At 42.6% G+C, this 27,989-nt stretch overlaps 1 protein-coding gene across 1 annotated transcript; it reads left to right on the top strand.

Moving 5' to 3' along the window:
* Positions 1 to 736: 736 nt before the first annotated feature.
* Positions 737 to 25,397, top strand: LOC309408224 (SLAIN motif-containing protein-like; the record flags this gene model as incomplete). The annotated part of the gene is made up of 8 exons (XM_082004013.1): positions 737 to 2,461; positions 13,080 to 13,216; positions 15,879 to 16,028; positions 20,021 to 20,161; positions 22,399 to 22,716; positions 22,989 to 23,126; positions 23,288 to 23,606; positions 25,331 to 25,397. The coding sequence occupies exons 1-8, from the start codon at positions 1,755 to 1,757 to the stop codon at positions 25,395 to 25,397; spliced, it is 1,977 nt and encodes a 658-aa protein (XP_081860139.1). The 5' UTR covers positions 737 to 1,754.
* Positions 25,398 to 27,989: the final 2,592 nt, after the last annotated feature.

Raw genomic sequence — 27,989 nt, 5'->3', positions numbered from 1 at the left:
GCGATAATAGCTTTGAAAAGTCTTTGGAAAATCATCCTGGTTGTGTTACTCGTCGGGAGATGGGACGATTTTGTAGGAGCGAGAATGCACCCAGGGAGATTTTCGAAGCGGGTGTAGGAGGAGGAGTCGGATCGTTTGGTAACTACAAATTTACTGTCTTTTTCCCCGAGTCAGAATGACTTCAGCAACGCTACTTACAGGCGTGATTTTGAAAGCCGTCTTCGGAGTGCGCTGCAGTCGGCTCTGTTCGCTTATAGGTCTCCGAAAGTGCTGTTTGTGTGCGTTATTAATTCAAACGTAAGCCTAAAATTATCATCCTGAGTGTAGGGGACCAAAACAAAAAAATAATCAAACCTGTCAAGTAAAAAAAAAAACCACCCCAAAACTATATTTTTTAGAAAACGTGCTCAGCTGCTGCTGTTACAAGTAACTAAGTAATAGGGAGATGCTAAGGGGGGGGGGGTGTGCCTGTATTTTTGCTTTGTGTGCTTTGTGTGACATTTAATTTTCGTGGTTTCCTCTACCTCCTGGCAGTTAGGCCTCAAAAACAGGAGAAATTTTTGGACAGCAAAGGGAGGGGGGAGAAAACATCTACAGCCACAAAAAAATCAGGGTTCAGTTGCAGTTGTAGAGCCTGCATCAAATCTTTAAACTCTGAATTGGCCGTGTCGTCTAACTCCCTCTCCTACCTGTCAGTCTGTCTGTTTGCCCCTCCTTCTGCAAAATAGAAGGGACTTATAATTTTTTTAGGGGAGTCTATTTTATTTGCTCTATGGAACATTAAGCTCGTATTAGGGGCTTTTCAGTGAAGAGTCAATTCAGAAATGAATGCACGCATTGAAACGGAAAACCCATGTAAATCACTAGCGCCAGGAAAAATCCATCTTTGCTTATTATTCTGTAAGTGCCGTAAAACCGTACATTAAGTGCACCTATATTTAGGGCTTTTCAGCATTATTTTAGGGCTTTTGGGAAGCCTGGATACCTGTGCAGGTGATGGTGCTCTGCACACTCTTCCTTGCTCAACACAACCGCAGGATGGCTGCGTTTTATGAAACTTACTGGAATATGGTGCGATATATTTATTTTTCTTTTTTTTTTTCTGTTCTTCGCTGTGTTAGAGGCAGAGGCAAGCTCTCTGATGCACTCTCTTCAGCTGTAACAGGAAAATATGCCAGTAAAGACATTAGTTATGCTTATTTTCGTGTACCACAGTAGCTGCAGTTCCTGTCATTAGTCAGTGTTGTTAGTCTTTGGTGTAAGTTGATCCAGAAATGTTTTCAAGTTTTTTCTGCTTTTCCAGGATAAGCCTCATAATGCACAAAGGATGTTTTTGCCGTTTTCTTAATGCTGGCGTCGTCTGACGTCAGCACCTTGCTAATTGTGTTTCCTGACTTTGCTCAATCAGTGCTTTTCTCATGTATTTTGTTTGTAAACAGATGGAAGCTAAACTATTGTGCATGATTAAATCAGCTTCCTTTTATACAGTTTAATTTGTAGCATAATAGTTGCGTGGCCTAGCTCGTTAAAATGAGCATTTTGTGTTTGTTGAAATGTTTCCTACTCATTTCTGTTGTTCTTTTTCAGTAGATTTTGATTAAATTCGGTCACCTTGTACCCCAACGTAATTAGCTTACGCTTACAAAAGTCAGAATTCTTTGGTGCTTAATTCCGCTTTGCTTAAAATACCGTGCATCTTTGTGGAGCTTTTATATGTTTTTCATGTCTTGCAGCGAAACTGTGCGGTTGGGGTGATGGTCGTTCCTGGAAACGCCCCGGTCATACAGCAGGACCATGCTCTGGAGCCTGACTTAGGACGAGACTCAACGGAGAGCTCTGCCATGGGCCCTGACACGGAGCCGGTGTCCGAGGGGGTTGGCCCAGAGCTGGAGGAGGTGCGGAAGCTGCGGGAGCTCGTGAGGAGACTGGAGATCGAGAATCAGCACCCGAGAACGAGGACTGGCAGGAGTGTGCTGGGGGCTAACACGCAAAGTGAGATCCGTACTGGCGTGGATAACCATGACTCTGGTCTTAATGGGACGGAAATTAATAACAGCATCAACGCGATCACTGAGAAGCAAGAATTGCAAATAATGGCAGATCTGCACAGCCAATTAAGCAAAATTAGAAAGGAGGAAGGAGAGAACAACTGCTTAAAAAGAGACGTAGATGCCCAAATGCAATATAGTTGCAACAGTGCCGCTGAGGAATTGTCTTCCAAGATGGGTAAGGTGGAGATGAAGGCCGGTGATAACATCAGATGTTCTTCACGTACAGATACAAGTAATAGCACAGAGCTTATGGGAAACTTGGTCATTGCAGGTATTGATTCCTCGGTTAAAATAAGTGAACAAAATCCCAATGGAAAATGTGGAGGCCTAGAAAGCCTTTCGAATAACACAGATCTGGATGAAGCAAGAGTGTTAGAACTTGAAAATTGCGATGAAGAGGAAGATAGCTGGTATGTATTTCAAAAGTTTAGTAATACGTGGAACTTACTGCTGCGGTTGGGAGTTTCTGTGTGTAGGTCTGCAATAATTTTTAAGGGTATAAAGTGATTTCTGTACAGTGCTTTGATTTTTAGCAGCAAGAATGCAGTTCTCATTATCGGCTATTCTTATTTTGTAGACCATTCTGCCAGAGGGTTGGTTGTTTTTTTTTTTAAAATCAGTTTAAACCCTAAGGCTTCTCTTTCTGCCTTTCTTTCTGACACTGCTGTAGTAAGCACAGAAAACCTTCCTTTCCCTGTGGGCTTATTTATGTATAAAGCACGCAGGTGAATGCATAATGGAGTTTTTAAACTTTGTGCATAACTGTCAAATACTGTATTTAAATAAGAATTCTGTAAAACACAAAATTAGACAGTCTGGTATTTGTGGCTTTTGCTAGTATCTAAGATGACAAATCATTTCCATTTCCTGAATCCTGTTTCTCTGCAGTTAACCTGTTTCTTTTGTTTAGAGGCATGAACTGAAACAGATGAATGATGTAATCCTTAACTGACCTTACTTTGTAGGACTCTCCACTTCACCAGCAGCCTTGTTTAGAACTTGTTTTATAAATCAGCAGATTAATTTCCCTTCCCTTTCCAAAGCTAGTTAAAGTTTGAGGCTAATTCCAGCTCATGCAATAGCTGTGACTTGAGATTTTACCCAGAGCTCTTAATTTTAAGACTTCGTAGGATAGCCTCAGGGATCTGCAAATTGTGTTTCAAAATTATGTAGCCAGAGATTAATCTGGAAGCTGAGACAGCATTGCAGAGTGGTTATTGAATACAATAGAAATCTTAAACTCTAAAAATTCATTAGCCGTTGTAGGTGAAGGTAAACTTCTGTTTGGTAATGGAATGGAGCTCAATAACGTAATGACATCAGCTCAAGTCTAAATTCAAGGTTATATTAGAAACGGGAAGGCATTGTTGAGGTGACAAATGAGGGAAGACTGATTTTCAGCATGTTAGTTGTGGAAAGGAATGTATAAAGTTAGAAGTGTTCCTCAAAATTGAGTTTCTCCTCCTGTGTTCTTTTCCTGGGCATTCAGCAAGTTCGTTCACACACCTCTCCTGGCTGCAGATGCTATGAGTGACTTCTCATTCGTTTTTAATTTCTACTGCCAGTCATGATTTTTTTTTTTCTTTGCAAGCTTTCTTTTAAAACCCAAATACAGGCTCTAACTTGATCACTAAAACTCTGTAGCATACCTAAACAGCATTTTGAGCAGATTTCTTAAAAAAAAAAAAAAAAGATTAAGAAATATATTTAACAAGTTGAATTTGGAAGGCAGGCTTCATTATTTCCACGTTAATGAAAACAGCTAGTTTTATATTCATGTCTATATAGCCTGTGACATGAGAGATTCTTCCAACTATGTTGGCTTGGTAAAGAAATCAGGTGGAGTCTGAGGTTTACACAGGCTGCGAATACAGTCAGGAGAGATTCTGCACCCAGAGACTCAGTTTATTAACCTTTCCTTGAATTGGTGGCTAATAAGGTTACCCTTCTTCACCGGGTACCCTTCTCTCTGGACCTTGTAGGATCTTCACATTTTTGACACCTCTGTTTTCTTGTCAGGTTTGGTTAACATGGGCTAACAGATTAAAAAGAGGCGCCGTGAGGAGCTTAAATAAAGGTGGTATTATGGAGCTCTTGTGCAAGTTCTGTTATCACAACTTACCTTTGATCAGGTCGCATTGCTTCCGTCTGTTTTGTTTTCCTCTCGTCAAACAAACCTGGCCAAACAAGAAGCCGTTTTAACGATGGCTTCTTGTCCTAGAGCTCTTGGGCTAAACTGAAAGCGGGGAACGAATAATGTATGTACGGTCAGTAGTGCATGGCTGTGCTTATTGCCAAATACCCTAAATTCTCCTCGTAAGCACATGTCTCCGATGCTATCTGTGCAGATATTCACGCGTTGCTACCAGCAATACCCAGAAAACTGTCGTTGGGGGCGGATGGAGAGGGGACTTAAAAAACCAAACCGAAAATCTTAATGCTATATGGATTTAGGATCAACTTTAATAAGGTGGCTTTGCTGTTTGGGGAGAGTTTTGTACTGCCTGGATGGAAGTAATATCTAAATGTGTCGAGCAGCGTATTACTCAAAGCGAATAGCTTACGATATTGTGACATTTGCAGTCCTTTTTTTTTTTTTTTTTAAATATTGTACATTAGGAGAAGACCTATAGCTATTATTGGGACATATCATGTGTGCTTGACACTTAGGATTTTTGGTCATTTCTGAGAAATTCGCAGGGTGTTGTTTTTTTTTCCTGTCACTGCTGAATTTATAAATTTTAACAGTCCAGTCTTTTCAGTTTGCTGACCTTTTCTTTAATATCATCTAGTAGAGGGTGTGATGCTTTATACCTTGAAGGATACGAAGAACTCATTTTGTATTCTTTGAAAGTATGAAAGCTTTTAAAATAAGGAGTGGGGAGCGGGAAGATTTCAAAAAGAGAGGCTTTTAGTTCTTACATCTTCATGCCATTCTAGTTTGAAGAACAGGTCCAAACTTTAGGGTAATTTCTGTTGTGGTTATGCCCCACGACTTCTTAGTAGGTTGGAAATCTCCAGTTAGGACTACCAGGTGGATTTTTGCCACTCGAGCTGAAGTGGAAACAGCAAAAAGCATTGCCCTGAGGGCCCAGGGAACGAACAAGATACGCCCGCAGTAGCGTTACCTTCTTTGTCGTTCGTGGGTACTCCCCATATAGAAGAATTAAGTTGTTTTGTGCGTTTAGTTTATTGTTCTTCGTGCAGTGATTTGTGTTCGGCATTTTGTTGCGCATTCCCGCGCTACTTGTTTGGTGTTTTGCCAGCTGTCAGCTGTTTCTCCTGGTGAGACTTGGGAGAGAGGATTTTGACTTGGAATTATGATTAAATGATTCAAATTCCAACCTCCTGTGAACTACAAAGTGCTCTTATTAACGTGTCATTGGAGGAAAGAGAGGAAGAAATGGCAGAAGTGAAAAGCCTTAAACTTTTTCAATATTCTTTCTCCTTTTTACTTACACTATTTTTGGGACACGGTTTAGTGGGCATGGTGGTGCTGGGTTGACGGTTGGACTTGATGATCTTAGAGGTCTTTTCCGTTCTTAATGATTCTGTGATTCTATTTTTGCCTCCCATCTCCTGTGATGGAACGAGTAGCAAACTCTCTGTCCATGCCTCGCCTTGAACAACTTTAGGTTTTCTCCTTGATGGAAGGAGTGTGTCTCACCAGGATCGCTACTGCTGTTGTTTAAGAGCTTAATCCCAGTGGCAAAACTGCCAGCACTTTAACACAGGGCTTCAGATAAGCCTTTATGTATGTTCTTGTGCTTTTAAAAAAACCAAACAACAAAACCCAAAACACACCATAACAAGCAAATCTGTGTAACAGAACCTTTTCTTTAAAATTGTTGAGTTCCTCTTAGAAGAGTATATAAAATACGATGGGTGCGTACATGAATGTACAGGTATACCTGGACACGGTCCTGTGTTTTTTGTGGGGTGAGGAGGAGAAGGAATCCACGTCACTCAGGTGAATCCCTGTGTCGCTGGTACATCCACGCCTTGCGCAGCTTTCATTCCCAAAAGCCTGTCTTTCAACTGAAAACAGGTTGTGCTGCCTTCACCTTACTGTTGTGTTGTCTCCCGCTTGAATTCAAGAGCAATACACAGCAAGTAGGGTGCCCTTGAAAAAGTCTTTGTGAGATGAAGGGGCTCAAATAAATCACTGTTCAGGATTTTCCTGGGAGCGTGTGTGTTCAGCCCCATGCCCAGGGGCCTTCTATACTAATGTCTTAAGGCATTTCATTCAACATACCGCGGGACAGCACCGTTGTTAGCTTCTTGTACCATCAGAGATAGGAACAAACGTTCTGGAGAAGCTCCACCAAGCGAGGCTGTGGTTCTGCACAAAATTCGGGTATTATGCAAATACACCATCATGAAAAATACGGCATCTTGTGCTTCTAATTTGGGGGAGAACTTTAACTCCCGACTCTGTATGTAATCCGTTCAGACATTTCCACGGTTTGCCTGCGATCTTTCCTTGCCAGCAACACTCTGCCTGGCTTAGAAACAGTAATTTGCAAGGACTTAGATTCTCAGACTGGTCATCTTACGAAAACCTTCCGGAGGTGTTTTTGCCGAGGGAGCGGTTAGCTCTGTTGCATTAAATAACGTACAGCTGACTTCTCGAAAACACTCCCCGATTGCCGAGCTGGCCTGAGCCGCGTGTCGCCCGGTTGTGCTGGCCATGGTTGGCCGTTGCGGTGTTCGGTGCCATGTCCGTCTCGCCGCGCGCGGTCTCTGGCTGGATGGGCTCCTTCAAAACCCTCCTGTGCGGCTCCAAGACAGCGCTGCCATCCGCGGCCTCCGCTGCCCGTCGCGTCCGGCGCCGGAGGAGAATAAGCTGAAGGGAAAAACCCACCTGCTTTTCTGACTCTTGCGTGCGAAATGCGACCTTTCAGGTTAAATCGCTTTCGATGGCGCAGGCTTACAACGGTCGCCTTCTTGTTGAAGTGCTTGAGGTGTGGGCACGGTCGTCCGCTCAGCGGCACCGCCGGCGCGGAGGCGGGAGGCCTTTCCACGGTGCCGCAGCAAGATGGCCGCGGCCGCCGCGCGGCACCCTTCCGCAAGGCGCGTACAACGCGACTCTGGGACTCTGGAGTTGTCCCGCAAAGTGCCTTTTGATCATCGTACAGGCCGCTGGCGGTGTCGTCAGATTAAGTTAATGCGGCGTTTGGAGCTTCTGTGAGGTGGCGACGAGATTTTCGGTGTTGCGTTCGGCGGGATTAGTCGCTAGACGGGCATGAAGAAGTGGTGCCTCTTCAGGGTTTTGCCGTGTAGTGGGTTTTTTTTCTCTCTCCAATTTCAGTTTCTTGGGAACAAAGGCTCAAACTTCTGTAATGCTTCCGTGTGGAATGTTTTCCACAGGATTTTTCTCATTCTTTCCTTTATATTCCTATCATTTCAAGACCTGGACAGTATCGTTTCACTGTTGCTTTCCGCAACACCGTATTGTCGGTATCGGTATTTCTGTTCAACGGTAGTGTTTAGATTTGAGATTAGAACAGCATGAGCACAGTAATAAATCTGAAAATCAGCTCTCTGAAGGCTGATGTATAAAGGGAAGGAAAATGAGTGCGTTATCTGTTTGAAATATGTGCTTTATAGAAGAATTTAGTTGTCTTCTGAGCCCTTTATGGAGGCGTATCTTACAAACCTAAATTGTTCTAGACGCATTTAGTTACCTCGGGTCTCTCTCTCTCCTTGCATTGATGTATAGAACTCAAAGGTTTGAAAATCAGTGTAATGTCTGACAACTTAGGTACCGCTGTAGCTACAGGTGCTAAGTGCTGTGGGAGATGTATGATAAACCAGCATGTGTCTTAAAACTGAGGCTCATTTTCCTTTCAGTTTAATTTACTCGTGTACTCATTATAGATCTTTCTGCAGCCTGAATTCTCTTATGATCTATAGATTTACTATTGATCATGTGCAGATATTCTGCATGATGAGGCTCTTAAATTCTCAGGCAATGCTGCTTGCTCTATTACAATTGATCTGATGTATTACTAACATGTGAAGATGCTTTTTTTCAGTGCAGCGTGCAAGCTGAGGAGTTGTCATGGTATTTTCTAGATTCTTGGGGTTTTTATTTAAAGCAATATTTTCAAAATCAAACAATAGTGGCCGTTAAAGCCCATAAATCCTCCTGTGACGTTGACCCCAAAAGAAAAATAGTATCTCTAGAAGATGCTCTGCTTTTAGTACATTGGAATATGTCAGAATGAGTGTAAAGAATCCCACAAATTTATTTTTGAGTGCCTACATTCTTAATGGAAGAAGAAGCTCATATTGTGGTTGCTGCACAACTAAGGCTACTTGGCTCTTACCAGAGGTACTTTTCGTAAAATATTTTATACGGGAAAGGGAAACACGTACACTAGTAAGCAGAAATTAAAGATCCTTTATTTAATTCCTCACTAGGCTGAAGAAAATCTCATTCATGTTTAGTAAGTTATGCAGTTACCTCAATATATCAAATTGAGAATGTATGCCCAAATGCTTACTTTCTGAGTTTTGTACTAGGCTTGGTAACGATCTAAATAACTTCTTAATTGTCATTTGTGATTTGGCAACAGAAAATATTCAAAGCATAACCTTTAGCCATTTAAACGGAACGTGCTTTGCACCCAAACTGCTGAGTTGTAGGAACAAAATGCAAGGTAGATCTTATTCAGTAATCAGGTATTTGTTAAACCCAGAAGACTTTGGCTGACTCATAAAACTGGCAGTGGAATGCATACTTAATGGCATGCCGGAGTACATTTTTCACAACGCTTATTGGATTAAGTTAACCTGACAAATCAGACAGCCTTAGAGGCTAAAACTACCAGAAGCATAATTCTGCGTATTTTTAGACAGAGGAGAGCGAGTTCAGCTTTTCACAAAAACCTCTTTCAGAAGAAAGCCTGGTTTAGTTCAGCTGGACGCGTGGCACTGCGTTAACCCGGCCTCTGCCACGGTGGCTGACGGAGGATGAACCTGAGCCTTTAGTAAAAGGAGACTTTTGGTTCTCAATGCTGTGTCCGGAAAAACGCTCCCTGCTATTTGTGGGGCTGGTGGTTTTAGTTGATCAGCGGATGGTGTGCAGTGCTCCGGAGAAGCAGCTAAGCCAGCGTGTTTTGAGATGTCGGCTCGCTAACTATGCCAAACCCTCCCCAAAGCTACTTAAAAAGAAAACAGTAATCCTGATGCTGTGAAATCAAACCAGAATTCCTCTTTTTTTATAAATTGCCTGTCAGTGCTCTGAAAAAGCGAGTTGTGCTTGCTTAACTGAGCTTAGTGAAATTATTAGCGAGACCATCTCTCGCCGATAGACGTGTCGGCTGAACAATGAGAGTCCTCCGGTGGACTCCAGAGTCCTCCGGCCCCCGGGGAGGCAGGTAGCTCTGCTCCCTGCGGGAACGGCCCCGGCAGTCTGACCAGCGTTACCGTTTTGGGCTGACGCACGCCCGGGTAGGAACACAGTTAGAAGCGTGGCAGGAGCTGGGGAGAACAACTTCGTCCTGAAGTAGAGCAGGGTTTCTTCCCTTCGCCTAAACTGTGTGAAGAACAGCGTGACCTGCCCTAAGGAGGCTGTTGGCCTCTTTTTTGCGTGATGGTTTTATTGCTGCTTTTTTGGTCAGAACTGTAAAATAAAGCCAGAGAGAGCACGCTTTGCTTTCTCCGTTTTATTGCATCCGAGTGGTTGTAAAGCTCCGTTTTGCCCGTGCAGAACCGCAGCGAGGTACGCTCGTGGGGTCTTTCATAAAAGACAGCGTTGCACATTCGGGAAGATTTGTGCTCACGTTCCTCAGCATTTACTTCTGTCAATGGCAAATTGGCTTTTGGATTTTTTTCATTTGCGTGTGGTTTTGGGTAAAGCTTGGCATGAAAAAAGCTGCTGTATGAGACGTGACTAAAGAGGCTGAATCTCTGCTCCCTGAAAAAGAGGGGTCTGGCCAGGGGCAGGGACATTATTAGGATGGGTAAGGTCATGAGTGGCATGTCAAGAGGCAACAGGGAATAACTGCCTTCTGCCCGTATCCTGTCCCCAAGAACCAGACGTATGGTTATGGCCTCAAGTTGCGCCAGGGGAGGTTTAGATTGGATATTAGGAAAAATTTCTTCACGGAGAGGGTGGTCAGGCATTGGCACAGGCTGCCCAGGGAGGTGGTGGAGTCGCCATCTCTGGAAGTGTTCAAAAAACGTGTGGATGTGGCGCTTCAGGACATGGTTTAGGGGACACGGTGGCGCTGGATTAATGGTTGGACTTGATGATCTTGAAGGTCCTTTCCAACCTTAGCGATTCTGTATCAAGAGTAAATAGCAGGTGACGCTTTCAGAGCAAGCGAGCGGAGGTGGTTCCTCACCCTGCGCGTCGGACGCCATGGGATGCGTTGCAGTAGGGTCCTGCGGGTGTCAAAAGCAGATACGACTTCAGAAAAGGGGTTAGATGGCTTCACGGAGAAATATTATTTTGAGAGCTGAGAGACGCTCAGGTCTGAAGCCCCAAACCGCAAAATTGTAGGATTCTGGGACAGCTTTCCGCAGCGGTGCAGCTTTCGGGTTGTTTCTGTACTCACCTGGATACAGGATAGGAGACAGGGTCATAGGTTAGACGGACATTTTGATGCCAGTACAATAGTTTAAAAATCCCAGCTGGTTGTATGTTTTATTTTGGCCAAACATTGCTTTTGTGGATCGGGCACCTGACAACTGAGAGTCCCGCGGTATGTTTCTGTAGCTTTTAAACGTGAGGGGTTTTCAGAAATTAATGGGATAACTACTAAAATATTGATGATTTATGTTAGTGGTGGTGTGGAAAGGAGTATTTTATGAATTGAATAGGAGATGTCTGTGGGAGAATGAGTAGCTGGAGCAGAAAGGCTTAATGTGTGTTGCTGCAGAGGTGTCAAAAGTTACTGCCAGAAGGGAGAGGCACTTGAAGCGCCTGCAGACATTCCCGGAAATCTTAAAACCGTCCTCGTGATCGTTTTATGCCCAAATGCTGGAATTTGCACCGATGAAGGTGAAATTCTATGTGTACATCGGAGTGAGGACGGTGGCTGTAGCTAGTTTGCTAGGCGAGGAGTTCGCTGGGCGAAGGAGTACCAGGTCGGTGCTTGAGAGGAGGGTGGTGGTGGAAAAAACAGCAGTTGTGTGATCGTGTGCGTGGAAAAACTCTCTTGCTCTCACGGGAGATTATGCACCATGAAGCCTGTTCGCCTGAGCTTTCGTGGTGCGGAGGGGTAGCAGCCGCGCGTGCTGAGGGACGTGCGAAGAGCTCTTCGGAGCCTATCGAGAAAGACGGACCCAAGAGCTAGACTTCGTGTCCAGAAATGACAGCTAAACTTCTCAGCCAGGTTCCTGTAGATTCATCCCCCCAAATTCAGTCTCAAAGCATATCCCTTGTAGAAAGGTAGTTAATATCCACACAATTTGGAAGACTTGGAAGTTTTCTTCTTCTTCTGGTACACTTAATTTTAAGAAATTACATTGTGGACAAATTCCGTAGTTCGAAACTTAAGTTGAAGAATCTTACGGCCTTGTTAACAAGATCAAAAAAGTTTCTGCTGTCAGAAATCTCCTCTCTGCCTTTTTTATTGAGCTCAGAGGTGACCACCTTACAGACTCTTCCAGAAATTGCACAGATGCAGGTCCTTAAGTTTGTCATCACAGAGCTTACTTTCCTACCTGTGCATCCTTTTTATGACCCTTGGGATGACTTCATGATGCTAGATGATGCTTCATGATGCTATATTAAAATAGCTTCTTGTAGCAATGCATTCATAGCACAGTAAATACATTAACACGTGCATATTAAGATTACTTAGCTGGAACTCTAATGTTACAGTAAGGTAATTTATTGTGTCTCTAGGCGGATTCTGTTAATCACGGCACTTCTTGTTTCTACTCGCGCCTCCCTCATGCTGTCGATGGACCGAGATCTCGGTGCCCTCTGCCTGAGGGTGTTCTTCTCTAAGTGACATGCAAGAATTAAAAACTGTTTAATTTCTATAGGTGCACAATACTGATCCCCCCCCCCCCCCAAAAAAAAAAAGTTTTCAGTGTGTTGATATTTATATATTAAAATGTAGGGTGCTTTTTTTTCTGTCGGGATTTTTTGACTTTAAAAATCCGAATGTGGGATCCGTAAGTAAAATTCTGGAGGTGCTTTTCAATCTGGCTCCTATACCCTTTGACTTTTCTTGAGAGAAATTTTCTGCTTATGAAATATGGTTAAGATGCTACTTTACACAAGATCAGTTGTAAATAATCCAAGACTATAAGACGATTAAATCTGTGCGTAAGGCTAATCCTGTACGTATATGCAAAACAATGCTAGGTGTATTAGAACTGGCAAAAACTTAGGCTTTAGGAGAATTTATCTAACATTACAGTGCAAAAAAAAAGGAAAGGTAGTATACAGCCTGTAGCTGTCTGAAAATTTCTGAATCTTCCAATTAAATTGCTTATCCCTGAAATCTGTGAGCAGACTTCTTCCTGTTCGTTCAGCGTCTCGGGGAGCTGCTGCTGGAAGATAGGAGACAACTGTTGCCTGCGGTGCAATTCGGGTGGGATCTCTAGAGCCGTGGGGTTTGTAACGAAAAATACAACAGTTAGACTTCTCAAAGTAGATCACCTTGAATCGCAAGTTCGAACCACCTCCTCACCCTTGCTGTCTTTGTCATGAGATGTTTTTTGGGGAGGAGGCGTGGAGGGAGACGCAGGGGTCACAGCTAATGGTGAGTATACCAACAACTGAACTTGTATTCCAACAGCTCAGGCTTGAACCTTGCCTCGCAGAGGCTGTGTACCTTCTCTATGAAGCTGTCTTTAAGTGAATTTTACTATTGTGATTCTGTGTAAATTTTGTTCCTGAGTCATAGTATACAATTTAAACTTTAATTTTTTCCCGTATTTTTAATTCGGATAACTTCTCTGTTGCTTACCGTTAGGTGTACTTTAGTAAACGCTACTCCAGTGGCTATATGCTTTGCCTTAATGAGCATTTTTTACTGTCTCCTTTCAATCCTTGCAAAGGCTTTATGTGTCCCCGAGAAAATCTACTACAGATCAGAAAACGGACTCGCCTTTAAAATGGTGCCGGCAGGTGTTGGATAACCCCAGTCCCGAGACAGAAGCAGCCTGCCGAACTCTTATCAACAGGCTTGATCAAGGTACGTAAGATATAAGCGTCGCTTCTTCGTGTCTTTTATTCCACTTGTGCACTTTGCGCTTTTGAGAAACAGCAAAGCAAGGGCGACGTGAGGTTTGGCGTTGCCGCAGTGGCGAGGATCCGCAGCGATGGCACGTCAGATGCCGTGCTCTTGGTGCCTGTCCGTATTGTATAAAATAATATATTTTATACATCGCCATTGTATAAAAACCTCCCTGCTTTTGCTCTCCACCGGTAGTGCCTCAACTGATGAAGGTAAGAGATCATTCTGTAAGCGTCAAGGAAGCTGTGCTGATGACAAGCAATGGACAAAACACGCTGAGTCGTGACGTTTTGCCTCTATGTATTTTTGAAAAGGCACATACAGACATTTCAAATTCATTGCCAAATCGACCACCTTGCTTTCTGGGTTTGTAATACGTTTAGAGCTTAAACACTAAAATATATTTTAGTGTTTTCAGGCTCTTTTTTTTTTGTTTTATAATATTTAAACAACTTTATTGTAAAAATATGTAGCAAAAAAAATGCACTTCTGGGGAGTGGGGGAGAGAATCATATGAAACTATTATTGCAGCTTTTTTCTATATAAAAAGTCCTACTGTTGTTGGATGTTTCTAATGGTGATTATTCTTACCGTATCTTAGCATTAGTAGTATTATCTGGGTAAAATAGTGTCTGAGGCTCAAAGCTTACAATAACGAAGCCTTAAAATCCGTAACTTGAAGAAACGGCGTCACTTGGAAACCTCGTTTTTCTTCCACTTTTATCATCCCCTAAAAGCTCTTCATGGTGGCTTTCAGCTGTGTTTACTTAACCACCGAGGGAAAAATCCTTTCCTTAATCTGCCCGAAACGAAACCGCTACGGCGCGCTCTGTTCAGTAGTCGCGTGCCACCGCCACGGTCAGTGTTCTGGGGCGGTAGGCTTGTGGTTTTTCCTTTCCTCCTTCGGCGCACAGAAGGATCAATCCCACATGAGCCTTTGCCGATGTAGGAGCTGTTAGAGGAGATGCATAGCTTACTTCGTGACAAAACTGAGGTGGTTATTCTGTTCCTGTCTATCTGTAGGACATCACCTGGACTCCATCTGGTGGATATCCTACCGTTGTCTTTTCAGACGTGCTCCGGCTTGTGTGTAAAATGTGCGAGTCCTGGCTGAATTGCCACTAGCCAGGACACTGAGGGGCTTGAAGTGAATAAGAAACCCTTTTCTATACTGCGTGGTTTTCTATATCACATAATTTTCCTATATTGGCAGCTGTGATTTGCCCAGCAGCTAGAGAGGGATAACTAGTTTTATTATTTTCTTCTAACAACTCACCATTGAAAAGCATTGCAACCTCGTCTGTCTCGTTTGACTCGTGAACATCTAAACAAAAAGGCTGTGGTTAGCAGTGTTTGAAAAACTGACGTTTCTGAGAGAATTAACGTTCTGAAGTTCAGTGATGCTCTTAACTGCTGAAAATACAACCCCCAGCTCGGTACAAAAGTTCTTATCTGCCTGGGTTTTGAATTGGCTGGCTTTGTCTTCTATGTGAGTGCGATAATTTTGGTTTCAGTTTGACCAGTAATTTGACCGCAGTGTTTTGAAGTCTGAGAGGCCACTGTTTTGGTTTGGATTGGGTTGGGTTTTTTTTAAGTTTACATACTACCAGTGTTTTGGCACTGCTTGTAATCAGGCTTATTTTGAGTTTAGCCTTGAAATTCCTGATTTGAGATAACTGAACCTAGTCTGAGAACAAACTTCATTTACTTTTCTAAACCATCTGCGCTTGAAAATTTGAATGAAGAATCATTTGATTAACTCTTTGCTTTCCGTCCGAAATGTATCGGGTTTTATTTGTACTCTATCACTCCTTTTTAACTAAAATAGTCTAACCTTGTATTGGTGGGGGAAATAAAAAAGAAAACTATTTATATGGTGAGTCTTTGTTATTTTCTCAGCCACTATTCTCTCAATGGTAAGGGATCGATTCAGCAGCCCCCTGAATATATACAGATCATAGACTGAGTCATTTCCTTAGCGTTGTAGCTGCTTATTTCCAACTTCAGTAAACGTGGATGCACGACAGTTTGCCACCTGGCTTCTTTTTGACTGTCTCACTAACTCGTATGCGAGTCTGTATGCCGAAAAAAGATTTCGGAATGTTGTTTTTCACCTTAATTTGCACCTCTTTTTAATCAAAAGGCATAGCTTTTGTGGTTTAATGCTGTTTTGATTCCATCATAAAAAATTCAGAATAACACATGTGTAAGCATAAAGTTCAACGGAGTCCTTTAAAATGAAGATGGGGTGAGGAAGTGACCGTTATTCATGAATGACTATGAGCGGTCATCTTTGAAGACCAGCACTGAAACTTTCAGAAACGCGTGGCTGCTTTAAAGCCAAGTTTGCCAGTAGCTATTCTTTGAATTCGTCAGAAGTAATGAATTTTTTCAACAACACCTTTTTTAGCAAAACCAGTTAAAGGGGAGAGCGAGCAAGGGAACAGGCGCCGCTTTGCTTCCTACGTCTTGTAACTGTCACCATCAAGATGCCTTATTTGAAGTACACCTGTTACAATATTTAAGCTTGTTTGATCTGATGCCTCTCTTTATCTTATGCTCTTTGTTTTTAAAAATAATTTGATAACCTTTATGGCTTTTTTGTATTTTTTCCTTCTAGCCAGTAGATGGAAAAACCTGTATTGCAGTCCATTGGCATCACCAAGCGCACATAATTTGAATACAGAGACAGGCTCCTGTAGCAATGCACTAAACTCTCCTGGGCAACTCAAATCGACTAACAAAGCACTACTAACCTGTGGCAGCTCAGGTATGGCATGACAGTAGAGCAGTGCAAACCTGTAGTGTTTAAAATGCAAGGAGTATTAATAATTGACACAGGGAAAAGTTGTCAAGAGATGCAAGTCCACCCGCGGGGTTTTCTCCTTTTAATTTGCTCACTTACTGACCCAGGTTTCATCTACTATATGGGAGAAAACCTCCTTGCATTCTGAATGTCTCCTAGTTATTTCATGTTTTTGTTTTTGTAACTTTCTCTCTATATATTTACAAATTGTACTAATTTTAAGTGACTTAAAAGAGAAAACAGCTGTTGGGGCAAAGAAAATACTGCTCTTGAATAGTGTTATCATATGTAGGTGTTAACTTGATAAAGTTAACTTGAATTCGTTTTCTGGCTTGAAAGTTTGTGAGGTTTCTTTTGAAAATACTGATTAATGTAGGCAACAGAAAGAAGCCTTGTGCTTTAAGACAAAAGGCGTAGTCTCCGGGATGAGCCTTTAAATTGGCCGACTGGGCAGCGAAGCACAAAGCAACGAAAGCGAGGGAAACTCAGACTTCGTTGCGGTTGGAGAGAGACTTCCTACCTTAGAGGCAACTTTACAAAATTCTTGTTAGAAGCCTGTGTTTGTAGGTGTGATATTGAAGCTTCTCCTACATGGCTTGGCCTCAGGTCTGCCTTTGCATTTAAGCTGCTGCCGAAGGAGTCCCTGTAGGCTCTTCCAGGAGCTTCGTTTATCCTTAGTGCAGTTCGTGCTCAGTTTCCTAGTACGAACGCTTTGCCTCTTGGCTTTATTACCAAAGGAGTCTTCCTTGATTTGTTTGGGTTTTGTGGAAATTGCTATAGCCTAATTTGCATGTTTAAAAACATAAAGCATGTTTAACATTTTCTGGCTTGATACTTGGTCTTAAATGAGCCTTTTTTTTTAAGGAAAAAAAAAAAAAAGGGTTGCATATGGGTATTTTCACAGCTGCAGGTATGCTTTTGAGACCTGCTGGTTTTCTGCTGTAAATAGAAACTAGCACTTATCTCTGTTTTGCAAACAGAAGGATGCATGTAGGACTGATTATTTTGCAAGCTGAATTCTGCAGGGAAAAATCTGTAAATCATTTTCTTGGTTTTAATATGAGGTTGGTTGGCAATCTAGATCACACAGAAACAGTTACTGATGTGTAAAACCAAACTGTCTCGGCGACTTCGAGACTTCTTCATGCACTCTGCAGACCTGCTGAAGTTGTCAAGGGTACGAAATAAAAAGCCAAGTATAGAACAGGCTTTGTCCATGTAGGATTATACGTGAGAGTTCAGTTCATTGGTGGTTCTTCCCTTGTGACGTGCGTTAGGTGCTAACATGAGTTTAAAAGTTCACTGTCAACTTGATTGCCTCGAATCTAATTTTGTTTCCAAGGAAAGCGGAGATTCCCTACCGTTCAAATGAAAAATGTTTAACAGTAACTTCCTTTAAAAGCTAAACAAAAAAACCTTTTACAAAACCCAGATGTGGTACGTTTTGAAGTTTCTGTAATGAAAACCATCATCAGTTCATCTTGCAATGTTGAGCCACAGCCGTTTTTACTGATGTGAATGTTTTTCTTCCCCTCCTTGACTTTTTTTAAATAGACCTGCAATTTGAAATGTAACGACCAAACTAAACACACACAACTGAGTTGGGAACTTTGCTTTTTAAAAAGCCGTATTCAAGATACAGCTGCATTAAAAAGACAGCTTTCAGTATTAAAGAAGGTGTTAGTTACAGCGGGAAGCCTATGCTTAGTTGTTCTACTACATCCTACGGGTGCAGTCCCTGCTCTCACATTGGCTTTACTTCAGCGGCTTACGGTGCCTTTTCCTGGCAGCAGGAGGAAAGAAACGGGATGATGTTACGCAGCCGTGCAGTCTCAACACTGGAGCGTCTTGACTTGACACAAATACACGCTATTTCTGTAACACACGCGCACAGACACACCCCTTACTACCGTCAGGCTTCTGTCACTATGTTAGCTAAACATCTTGAAACTGGAAAAACCTTCTGCCTTTTGAAATGAGGAATTTGAGGCTTTCTGCTACAAAGCAGTTTGCTTAATGTCCGTGTTAAGAGATTTGTTTTACGCCTGGATGTCAAACGTGTGTTTTCTGTGTCATCAGTTACTACTTTTCAAAACTGGTTGAAGAAATAACGTTGGGAACCTGCTGGTTTTTTCTGCCTGACTGGAATTAACCATTGCTTGAAAGGGTTGCTCAGCAATGATCTTTAGATGTTTTGCCGAGAACATACAAAATGTATTTCTAGCGTCCTTGCTGAGAATTATTCAGTAGGTACAGTGCCTTCAAGACTTCTTGGAACTCAGCAGGCAAAACTGCGTGAGCTGAAGTAGAAGTCAGTGGGGAATGACATCATATCGCTGCTTTGGGAGGCTGACTTATGTTCTTGATTTGTCGGCTGGTGTGCTACAGCCTGCTTGTTGCTTTTTATTTAAGTGATGATCTTGAATCCCTGCTTGGGCAGGATTTGTATTTCTTAAGCCTACTTTAGCTGAAAGCGATGTTAAGTGCTCTTAGGCCCTTGCATATCTACAATCTTCTGTCAGATCATGGCTTTTTAATATTTTTTTTTTTAAATCTGTATAGTACTAATTGCAACCTTGTCTTGGAATTACTTTAAGGTAGTGATGTACTCTCTCCTAAAATAGCTCTGTAAGTTATATGGTCTTACGTGCCCGTGTTCAAGGGTTAGTTATGCTAACATGTATTTTGTAACATGTAGCACAGATAAGCACGTTTGCCACGTAGAGGTTTTACGTTCGCTAGCCCTTCTGCGCTTCCAGAATTTTTTCTAGCAATGTTTTTTTTGTCGTTTTTCGTAACGTGAAGCAGTTACAGTAGCTATAGAATGGGAAGAGAGGATGGAAGTATGCTCAGCATTGCGTGCTCTCTCTCAAAGATACTACCCCGAGCCAAAACTAGCGTTGATGGAACAGTAGCAAGATTGTCCTGTCACTGCCACATCTGCCTGCCATCTGCAGAGGGACACGAGCGAACTGCTGGGTGATGCTGCGCCTTCCTGCGGCCACGGTCAGCCCAGCTGCCAGGGAGAGGAGTGCCTGAGGAAGACCATGGGCTGTGATACCACATTTCTGTGCATGGGGCTACTTAGAAGCCTCCCACATTTGAAGGACAAGTACCAGAATAACCCCAAAGTTGCATGGCTTGTTCTCGCCTCCCTGTTTCAGCAGCAGGCAGTAGTACTCTTATGCCATGGAAAATACTGACTTGCTTGACTTAAGAAAAAGTAATAATGGGTAAAAGTTTGTACTTGATGATGATGACGATATTTTTATTATTATTCTCCAAAGGGAAAATTATTTGTTCCGCTTCCTAATGCCTGGCTTTGGGAAAACCTTCCCTGGTGGCAAGATCCTTCCAGCTTGTTTTTTATGACCTGCTGTATAAACAAGCTATGTCCTTCCCTGCAAGAGAGAGGATAAGAGGGGGGAAAAAATGGATGAACCTCAGGGATGGGGAGGAGGCAATCTAGTGTAAACTATACTTTGCATAAGCAGATTGCATGACTGATTTTTAAGGTACTGTGCTCTGAAAGATGTTTGGATCCTTTTATTCCTGTGGCTGCTCACCAACGCGCTAGCAAGCACTTTGTATAACTTTGCTGCTTAATATCTAGATCAATAGTTGCCCCTTTCTCAAAATAGGCAGAAGTAATACTGATCTCTTAAAGTACGTCACTAAGCTCGAAATTACCAAGCATCCCTTTGCCACCTCCTGAACTAAGTCCACAACTTATTCCCCTGCACAAAGACACTCTGCCTCCTGAAAATTGAGGGTCAAAATCCTGAGCGTTGTGTTCTCAAGTAACTTCTAACTTCTTAATTATTTCTAGTAGCCATACCTCAGTTTCACAACTGCACTGATTTTATTGCTGGAATAAATACTCTGCTGCTTGTTCTTGTTTTCTATGTGGGTGTCTGACTGCTTTTTATGTTCCTCCCTCCTCTCCCCTCCTGAAGGTTATTTGAGCATGCATTCTGCACTGAGCTCTCAGTCGTCTGTGGACAGCGAGCTGAGTACATCCGATGACTCCATCTCTATGGGATACAAGCTGCAGGACTTGACCGATGTCCAGGTTATGGCACGCCTTCAGGAAGAAAGTAAGTACGTGACGGCGATCTCCTTTGTGTTACAGTTTAGAACCACAGAAGGGTTTGTGTTGGAAGGGACCTTTCAGGGACATCTAGTCCAACCCCCTGCCATGAGCTGGGACATCTTCAACCCGATCAGGTTGCTCAGAGCCCCGTCCAACCTGACCTGGGATGTTCCCAGGGATGGGGCATCTCCCACCTCTCTGGGCAACCTGGGCCAGGTTTCACCACCCTCATCGTCAAAAGTTTCTTCCTTATATCCAGTCTAAATCTGCCCTCTTTTAGTTTAAAACCATCCCCCCTTGTCCTATTGCAACAGGCCCTGCTAAAAAGCCTGTCCCCATCTTTCCTAAAGGCCCCCTTTAAGTACGGGAAGGCTGCAGTAAGGTCTCGCCAGAGCCTTCTCTTACAGACTTGTAGAGAAATGTAGATGGATTCCAACTGTTCTTCTCTTCCCCCTTCCCCCAACAAAAAGTAATTTAATAGATCACTTGAAATGTTTGTGATTTGCAGGGGCTTTAAAAGTCTACAGACCCAAACTGCCACCTAAACATAGCAGTTTTATCATGTTCTCAAGACTACACCTCTTAAAGCAGAGATAATACTTGAAAGTATTATCCAGACCTCTGCTTTGTTAAATATGTAAGCACCCTTTAATACTCAAAACTATAAAAAAAAAAAAAAAAAATCCCAAATTCTGTCTGACAATTTCACCAGTAACTGTTCCAGGAGAGCGGTGGTTCCTCTCCGGCTGCTGTCCCCTCACTCGAGCAAACACAAGCAGCTGCATGGCTGGGCTGGGCAAAGGTTTGGGGAAACGCTTGTAAATTTTTGTTTTTCTGAGCAGGCTGCTGAACTGCAGCCTGAAATCCTGATAGAAGCTGTCTAGAGCCATAAGTTGTTTATTTCACAGAAAATGCAAGTAGTATTTCACTGCGGTGGCAAGTAAAACCAGGAGTTCAAGAGTACTAAAACTGAAAGAGCTGAAATTAAAACTTCTATTTTCCTCTGGTGAAGTGCTGAGAGCCAGCTCTGCCAATTTAACTTCAGCAGAAAACCTGTCTGTGTCCCAGCGTCTGGGGATTTCGGGGCCCTAGTCCAGTTCCCATTAAATCATTGGTAAACTTTCTATTGACTTTGGTGTGGTTTGGATGAGGTCCTAATTGAAGAGCAAGGTGGAACAAAGTGATTGGATCTGGTTTTCTGTGCAAATTAATCATTAATTTGATTTACAGGAAATACAGAATGAAGTTCTGTTTTTCTTTTGGAGATCATTTACTTACTTTTAGCACGGTGCCTTTATAAATTTAAAAAATACTATGATCTAGGAATTGGAATCCGAGACAAAAAGAGCAAAAGACACAAGATCTTGTTACCACTTTATTCACTTTAATACAACTTTTCCTCAGCTGCGTTCAGGTGTAATAAAGCAAATAATGGCCTTTTTCTTTCTAAACTTTAATATTTTCTTAAGCTTTGTGATCACGTAAAAAAGAATTTCCAGGGAAATATAAGAAGCACTTCATCCTTAGAATGATGGAAGCTTTTAGTATTTGCATTGTGAAGGGAGAAAAGTGGGGAATGTGGTTTTTGGGGCTTTTTTGGGGTTTTTTTTATACCCTGCACTGAGAAGAGGGTTTTTCAGAACTGAGGCCTTTCTTAAAAGTCCCTTCAACCAGTTTGCTAAATCAGTTCTTGGTAAGAAGTTGCTTGTGTTTTGTTAGGCAGGAAGACTTAAAGGCATAAGTTGGAGGAGAACCTATAAATAAACCAGGCAGATGCACTGTAGGTGTCAATAAAAAGTAAGTGTGTTTTCACTTGGAGGCAGAAATTCAAATCTTTGTTTTCAACCTGTTGAAATGCTGGTAGGTGCATAATTAATTGAACTAAAAAAATCATACTGTAAATTTGACTCCTATACCTAGTTAACCTAACGGAGCTTGCACGGCAATATATAGTCCACAATCCCAGATGCTTGTGTATGTGATGTAAGGAGTAATTCAGGTCAATTTGAATATTAACTCTTTGCTCTAATTAAACAGTTCTGATATGGGTGACACTGTTCCCGTTTAGAGATTCCATAAGCTGCGAGCATCTTCAGTAAAGAGAGTTATTAACTCAATTTTCCTTCCAAGGTGAAATGAATCACTGATAAAATCATTGCTCTGGAGTTTGTGTTGCAACTGGGTAAGGAATTTCTATTTTAGAGCACGATGACTTTGAGCCACGTTGTCCTCTCTCTCCAGGCCTCCGTCAGGATTGTGCCTCCAGCTCGGCTTCTGTATCGCGTCGCAGTTCCAGTGCCTCCCTTCACTCTCTGCGAAGAGGTACTTACAGTGACCAGGAGTTCGACACATACAGCCTTGAGGATGAGGATGATTACGATTGTTCCCTGTCATACCGTAGCGCTCACAGATACTCACCATCCCCGCTCAGCTCACCCCGCTGTCAGTCCCCTTCCTCGAGTGCAGATTATGGCAGGTCATCTACTTCCCATATCCGTCCCCCAAGGAGATCGGTACAAAGTCCGATGCAAGACCGGCTCAAGTACGCAAACAGCGAGGGTAAGCTGCTCACGAGCTTTTGATACATAGTCGGTGGAAATAGTTTTGACATATGCATTTCAAAAGTGCTGTTATTTAATGGAAGCTAAGGCTTAGTTACACACTTGTCTGCTTTTAATCATAGACTCTTAGAATCATTAACGTTGGAAAAGACCTCTAAGATCATCAAGTCCAACTGTTCAAGTACATAGTTTTTCAGGAGATAGTCTAACCCATCATACACCTCTGTCACTACCAGAAGCGGCAAACAGAGAATTTGCTCTTGATTTCAGAGGAGATGCGCCACAGCATGCCCAACCTGGCCAGGACGAGCCTTCGAGCTTTGGAGTCTGTAAGGAGCAGTCGGAGCTTAGAGTCGGATCTGCAGGTGCCAAGCAGTCGAATTCCAAGAACTCAGCAGCGGTCAGCAGGTCAGCGTCATGTCTTCCAGGCACACCGCTGCAGTTGGTTTCTTTTGGCCGTTTAGCCGACCTGACTGAACCCGAGGCCCTTAGAAGGCCCGGTATCCTGAAGCGTTCTTAAAATACTGTTGCCAACCGGGTTGTTCGTTCTTTTGTTGTTCCATTTCTAGGTCTGGCTCCCAGTAAGCTCAGGTATTCCTCCAGTGCTGGGCAATCTCCCTTAACGGTGCGACAACCGATGAAGGCAGGGTCCTGCACAAACTCTCTGTTAACTCCCAGGCAGCCAGTAAAAGCCTGCAGTTACACAAGCTCTGTGAGCGGAGTTCGAAAACCACAGGCGCCTTCGCTTAGTACAGGCTCTTCCAGTAGCAGCTGCACTACCAGAGGCAGTAACGTGGCCGCTGTGGCAAAAAATTCGCCCCTTAAAGCACGCACGTCTGTTGGAGGAGTCTCGGGGCCCAAGAGCAAGCCGCCACCACCATCCAAGAGGTAAGTGTGAGACTTGGAGCCTCACAGGCTTCCACATCTGCCTTTATTTCACCGATCAGAAACGCTTTTTTATCAAGTTATGTTCATCTCTGATTTTAAAGCGTGGCCTGCGTATAGAGTTGGGTCAGAGCTCCAGCTGGACTTTAGATGTAGGGTTGTGCTTGGGGAGCCCTTAAGTACTACCCTTTCTTTAAGTACTTTGCCCCCAGTCAAGCAGCAAAGGGTTGCAGTTCCTTTAAAGTCCACTAAAATTAAATTAAATTATATCATATCAACGTATGATAAGCTGGGACTCATCAGTTGCTGGGTGAGATACCCCTTTTTACCATGTAACCTGCGACCAAACCATTCAGTATTTCATTCCATCTGTTTAAAAAAAAAGTGCTTTTTTTAAAAAAACAAAGCTAATTATCCAGGAAAATGAATTCCTCTAATCTTAGAGGAAATTATTCCTCTAAGAAATGAACATTATGGCACATACTTATTTGGGTGTACATCTGGTTTTGGGAAGGGGAAAAACTATTCTAAAGGACTAAAAAACTCTCTTTACTGTTAATATAATAATATTCCCAGATGACCTACTTTGGTGCCTTCTGTAACTTTGCGACTGGTAAAATTAGTTTGGTGGTGTGGGTTTTTTTTTCTTCCTTAGTCTTTAGTTAGGACTCAAGGTGGGCATTGTCCAAGGCCTAATGAGTTTTTAGAAGGGTTTGAAAAGTAGGACAAATTAACAAGGCTCATCTTAAGCATGATTCTATATCATTATAGTAACAGGGTGAAAGCGGAGCATACATAACGGCTTCCAAAACATACAAGTTCTGTTCTTGTTGCACACATCTGAACTGGTTTAAGGGCCACATTGTAATGCAGAAGGATGCAGTGGGGTTTTGGACTTTTTTTTTTTACATTTATTTCTAGCTCTTAGCTTTTATGATCAGCTTCCTAAATATTTAGACAGTGGGTATCTGAAGTTTGTAGATAGTCTAAAGCAACAGCTGGTCAGTCAGGACACATTCCCTCTCTTTAAAGAAGGCAGCCTCCATGAGGTTTCTAACAACCATGTGCACAGAAGGGTGTTCTTACCCTCTATGGCATCTGCTTTGCTTTTGTGTGTGGTAAAGCCACTACCGCATTGCCAAAAGCTATTTTTTACAGCTATTTGCAGTATAAACCTTTATGCCTGAGGGAAATTAAGTTGTTTCAGTATTGGACTAATAAGCAACAAGTACTTGTCAGTTTTTATTGACCTGCTGTAGCCTTGAATTGAACTGTATCTACTTACTTTTAAAAAAAAAATACTAAAAAGGGAATTTTTAAACTCTTAGTTTGTAGTAGTACTCTACATACAACCTCATTATTTTTCATGTCTTTAGTCACATTTGCAGGGAAAAATATTTCTCTTGGACTCAGTCACGGAAAAACCCACAACAGTGTTAATACCTTAGCAGAGCAGAATAAGTATGTCAGTAATAACCACTGAATTTCTCTAACCTGGCTGAAGCTGCTGCTGTGTCTGTTCTGCTGGCCTCCCCGTGCATGGGCTGCGTGACTGCAGCAGCTTGCCTGCAGCAGGCAGATGCAGATGTTGTCAGAAGACCGATGCCACAGAAGCCCAGCGTCAAGGAAAGCCTCGAGCAGGGATTCCTGTGTGCATCAAAGGGTTACCTGGGGGCTTTGCTTCTTGTAGCTCCTAGTGACTTTTTCTTTTTTGTCTCCCAAACCAGATTTCTTCAGTCGGCACAGACCACTCAGGCCCCCGAGGATGACTCCTGGAAGGAGGGGTGTTACTGACAACCCCAGCACCTCGGTGAAGCAAACCCCCAGCTGGCTGGGCATAAGAACGTTGTTTGAAAAGGAAACTAGAGAGACCCACCACACTGATGTACATAGTTCCTCTCCTCCCGAATGCTACCTGTCCTCACCTTCCGCTCTTCTGCCAAGAGCCCGACCTCTTTGTGGTGGAACAACTGCTTTCCTCCGTTTCCACTGTTCAACACATTACTGAAATACAAGTCTTCACATGAAGACTGAAAATAGCCTTATTTCATACAAGCCTCTACTTGCAGCCCTTTGGAAGGTTTGTCACAAAAAAACACAACTTCTGCTGTGACTTGCTCCTGAGGACGCTTGCTTAAAAAGGCTGCTGGTTGTCCATTTGTGCCAGAAAGCAGCTTTGAGCTGTTGCTAAGGTGCATCACGTAGCAGTGGCTTGGGGAGACTAGGAATAGTTATATAGATGTTAGAAGACAGACAGACTTTTTAAATTCAACCTGATGTACTCTAATATTTGTCTGAAACTCAACTGTTTGGGAGTGTTGTTTTTTTTTTTTTACTTCTGTATAGAATGTATTTCTGCTACTTTTTATTGTTGGTTCTAGAAGATGGAGCAGGTTTTTATAACTGTAGTACACTTCAAGCTGTTGTATTCGAGTGTGTGCATCACAGTTCACAAGTGAAGGAGCAGTACACAATATTTGTGTGGGTTTGTGAACAGGCAGGTACAGGGACAGAGGATGCTATTTAAAAACTGCTATTGGTTCAGCAGCTTCAGCTCTCAGCTGAGGAAGTTAACAAACAGCAGTTAAAAGTAAACTTTTTAAAAATAACCCTCCCTGACTGACTTGAAGTGTTTCCCTTTGGTCTCTTTCAACTAGCCCCTAACTGCCCTGATTTTTGTAGAAGAGTTTTTTACTGTCTCTTTGGCTATGAAGGATTCTGTGTCAGTGTCTCTTTCCTCAGCAAGTGCTGGATGCTACAACTACCACTCTTAGTACAGAAAATACGCACTGATAGCAATGTTCTCCCTGCCATCAATGTGATTTTGATAGTGTAGTTTAATAAAATGTTAATGGTGCTGAAATAGATCTGCTTTATTCAAGCAGCAAGCCTGACTTTCGAGTGTGTTTTTGTGCCAGGAATGAGGCTTTTCATGGCAGGCCCAGCCATACCAAAGCAGTCTTCTACACTACAGCTCTTAAAGCTCTGAATAGAGGAAGTCTCTTACAATGCAAGTATTGACATTTACCTTTAATCTCCTTGGATTTCCTAAGAATGAGGTGGGTGTTAGCAGGAGAAAACCTAATTCACAGCACACTCGGTTCATGTCTTGTCTAGAACATCCACAAGTGGCCTAGGCAGAACAAAACCCAGGAAACACTGGCAAATAAGCAGCTCTGCATTACAGCAGAGATGGCTTTTGGCATCATTTGCTTTAGGAAAAAAAAAAAAAGAGTAAGAGACAGTTGGTATCAAATTGCTGTTTCAGACCAGCTCATGTATGTGTTCCCATATCACCTGGGAATCTGGTCACATTGAACTTATTTACCTTCCCAGTGTACAGAAAGACCAGCAACACTTCAGTTCCATCCAGAGCTCTCCTTTTGCCTTTGCTGCAGTCTGTGTTCCAAAGGGGAAAGCATGCCTGCATTTCTCTGCCTCAGCTGAGACAGCAGGATACTTAGCAGATATTTAACGCTAGATAAAGAACAAAAACTTTCTGGAGAAGTAAAATGTTCAAATAGTTTAAGGTTATATTCTAGTTAAAGCTTATCAGGCAGGTGATACTGTTTCAGGATGGCTGTCTACAAGCAACACAGATTTGGATACACATTTCTAGACAGCCCAGAGGCTAAAAAAAAAAGTAAGCAAAAAAGTTAACCAGGGCCTTATTCCAAGGTTAACTTCTGCTTGAATTCATGGGTGTTATAAATATGAATCTGATACGACAACACTTGCAGACAGCTATCCTGCTGCAGGAGGGCCATAGATCAGGAACTTGGAGCACAAAACCCAGCTCTGCCAGAACTACTACGCTGATGAGATGTTAGTTTAAGCTTTTATCCTTTCATTTTTCTAAGCTGTTCTCACACAACATAATCTTCCATCAGATTTTTATATTCTGTGTCATCCTGAGCCCCAGCAGGTACCATTAGAATGCAACTACTGATAACCATCAACAGAACTCAAACAGTTTCTTCAAGTTTAAGAGGAAATGCAACTCCCTCATACCAATGCATGAGCCTGCTTCCAAAACCTAATACTTCATCAGCATTTAACATTCCTGAGCTAGATGAGAATTTACGACATTTTTACAGGGATGCTCTAGTGCAAAACAGCGAGCAGCAAATCAGTCTGATAAAGTCTCTAGACAAAGGGGGTTCTTCTCAGGTATCACTGAAAATTGCCTTAAAAAATGTTGCACACAGACTTCCATTTAGCTTCCAAGTAATATCACCACTCCCCTGCCTGCGCCCTCACTCTTCCTTCGGTGTTCCCTCCACCCCAGTGCTCCGAGCAAGTGGGCACCTTGTCCCCCATGTCCCTCAGCATCCCTTTGTCTCTCTGTGTTCACAACAGGGAGAAGCAGATTCTTTCCACCACCAG

This window comes from Phaethon aethereus (genome assembly GCF_964289735.1).
Source record: "Phaethon aethereus genome assembly, chromosome: 10".
Lineage (NCBI taxonomy): Eukaryota > Metazoa > Chordata > Aves > Phaethontiformes > Phaethontidae > Phaethon > Phaethon aethereus.
This window is presented reverse-complemented; position numbering and strand designations above follow the sequence as displayed.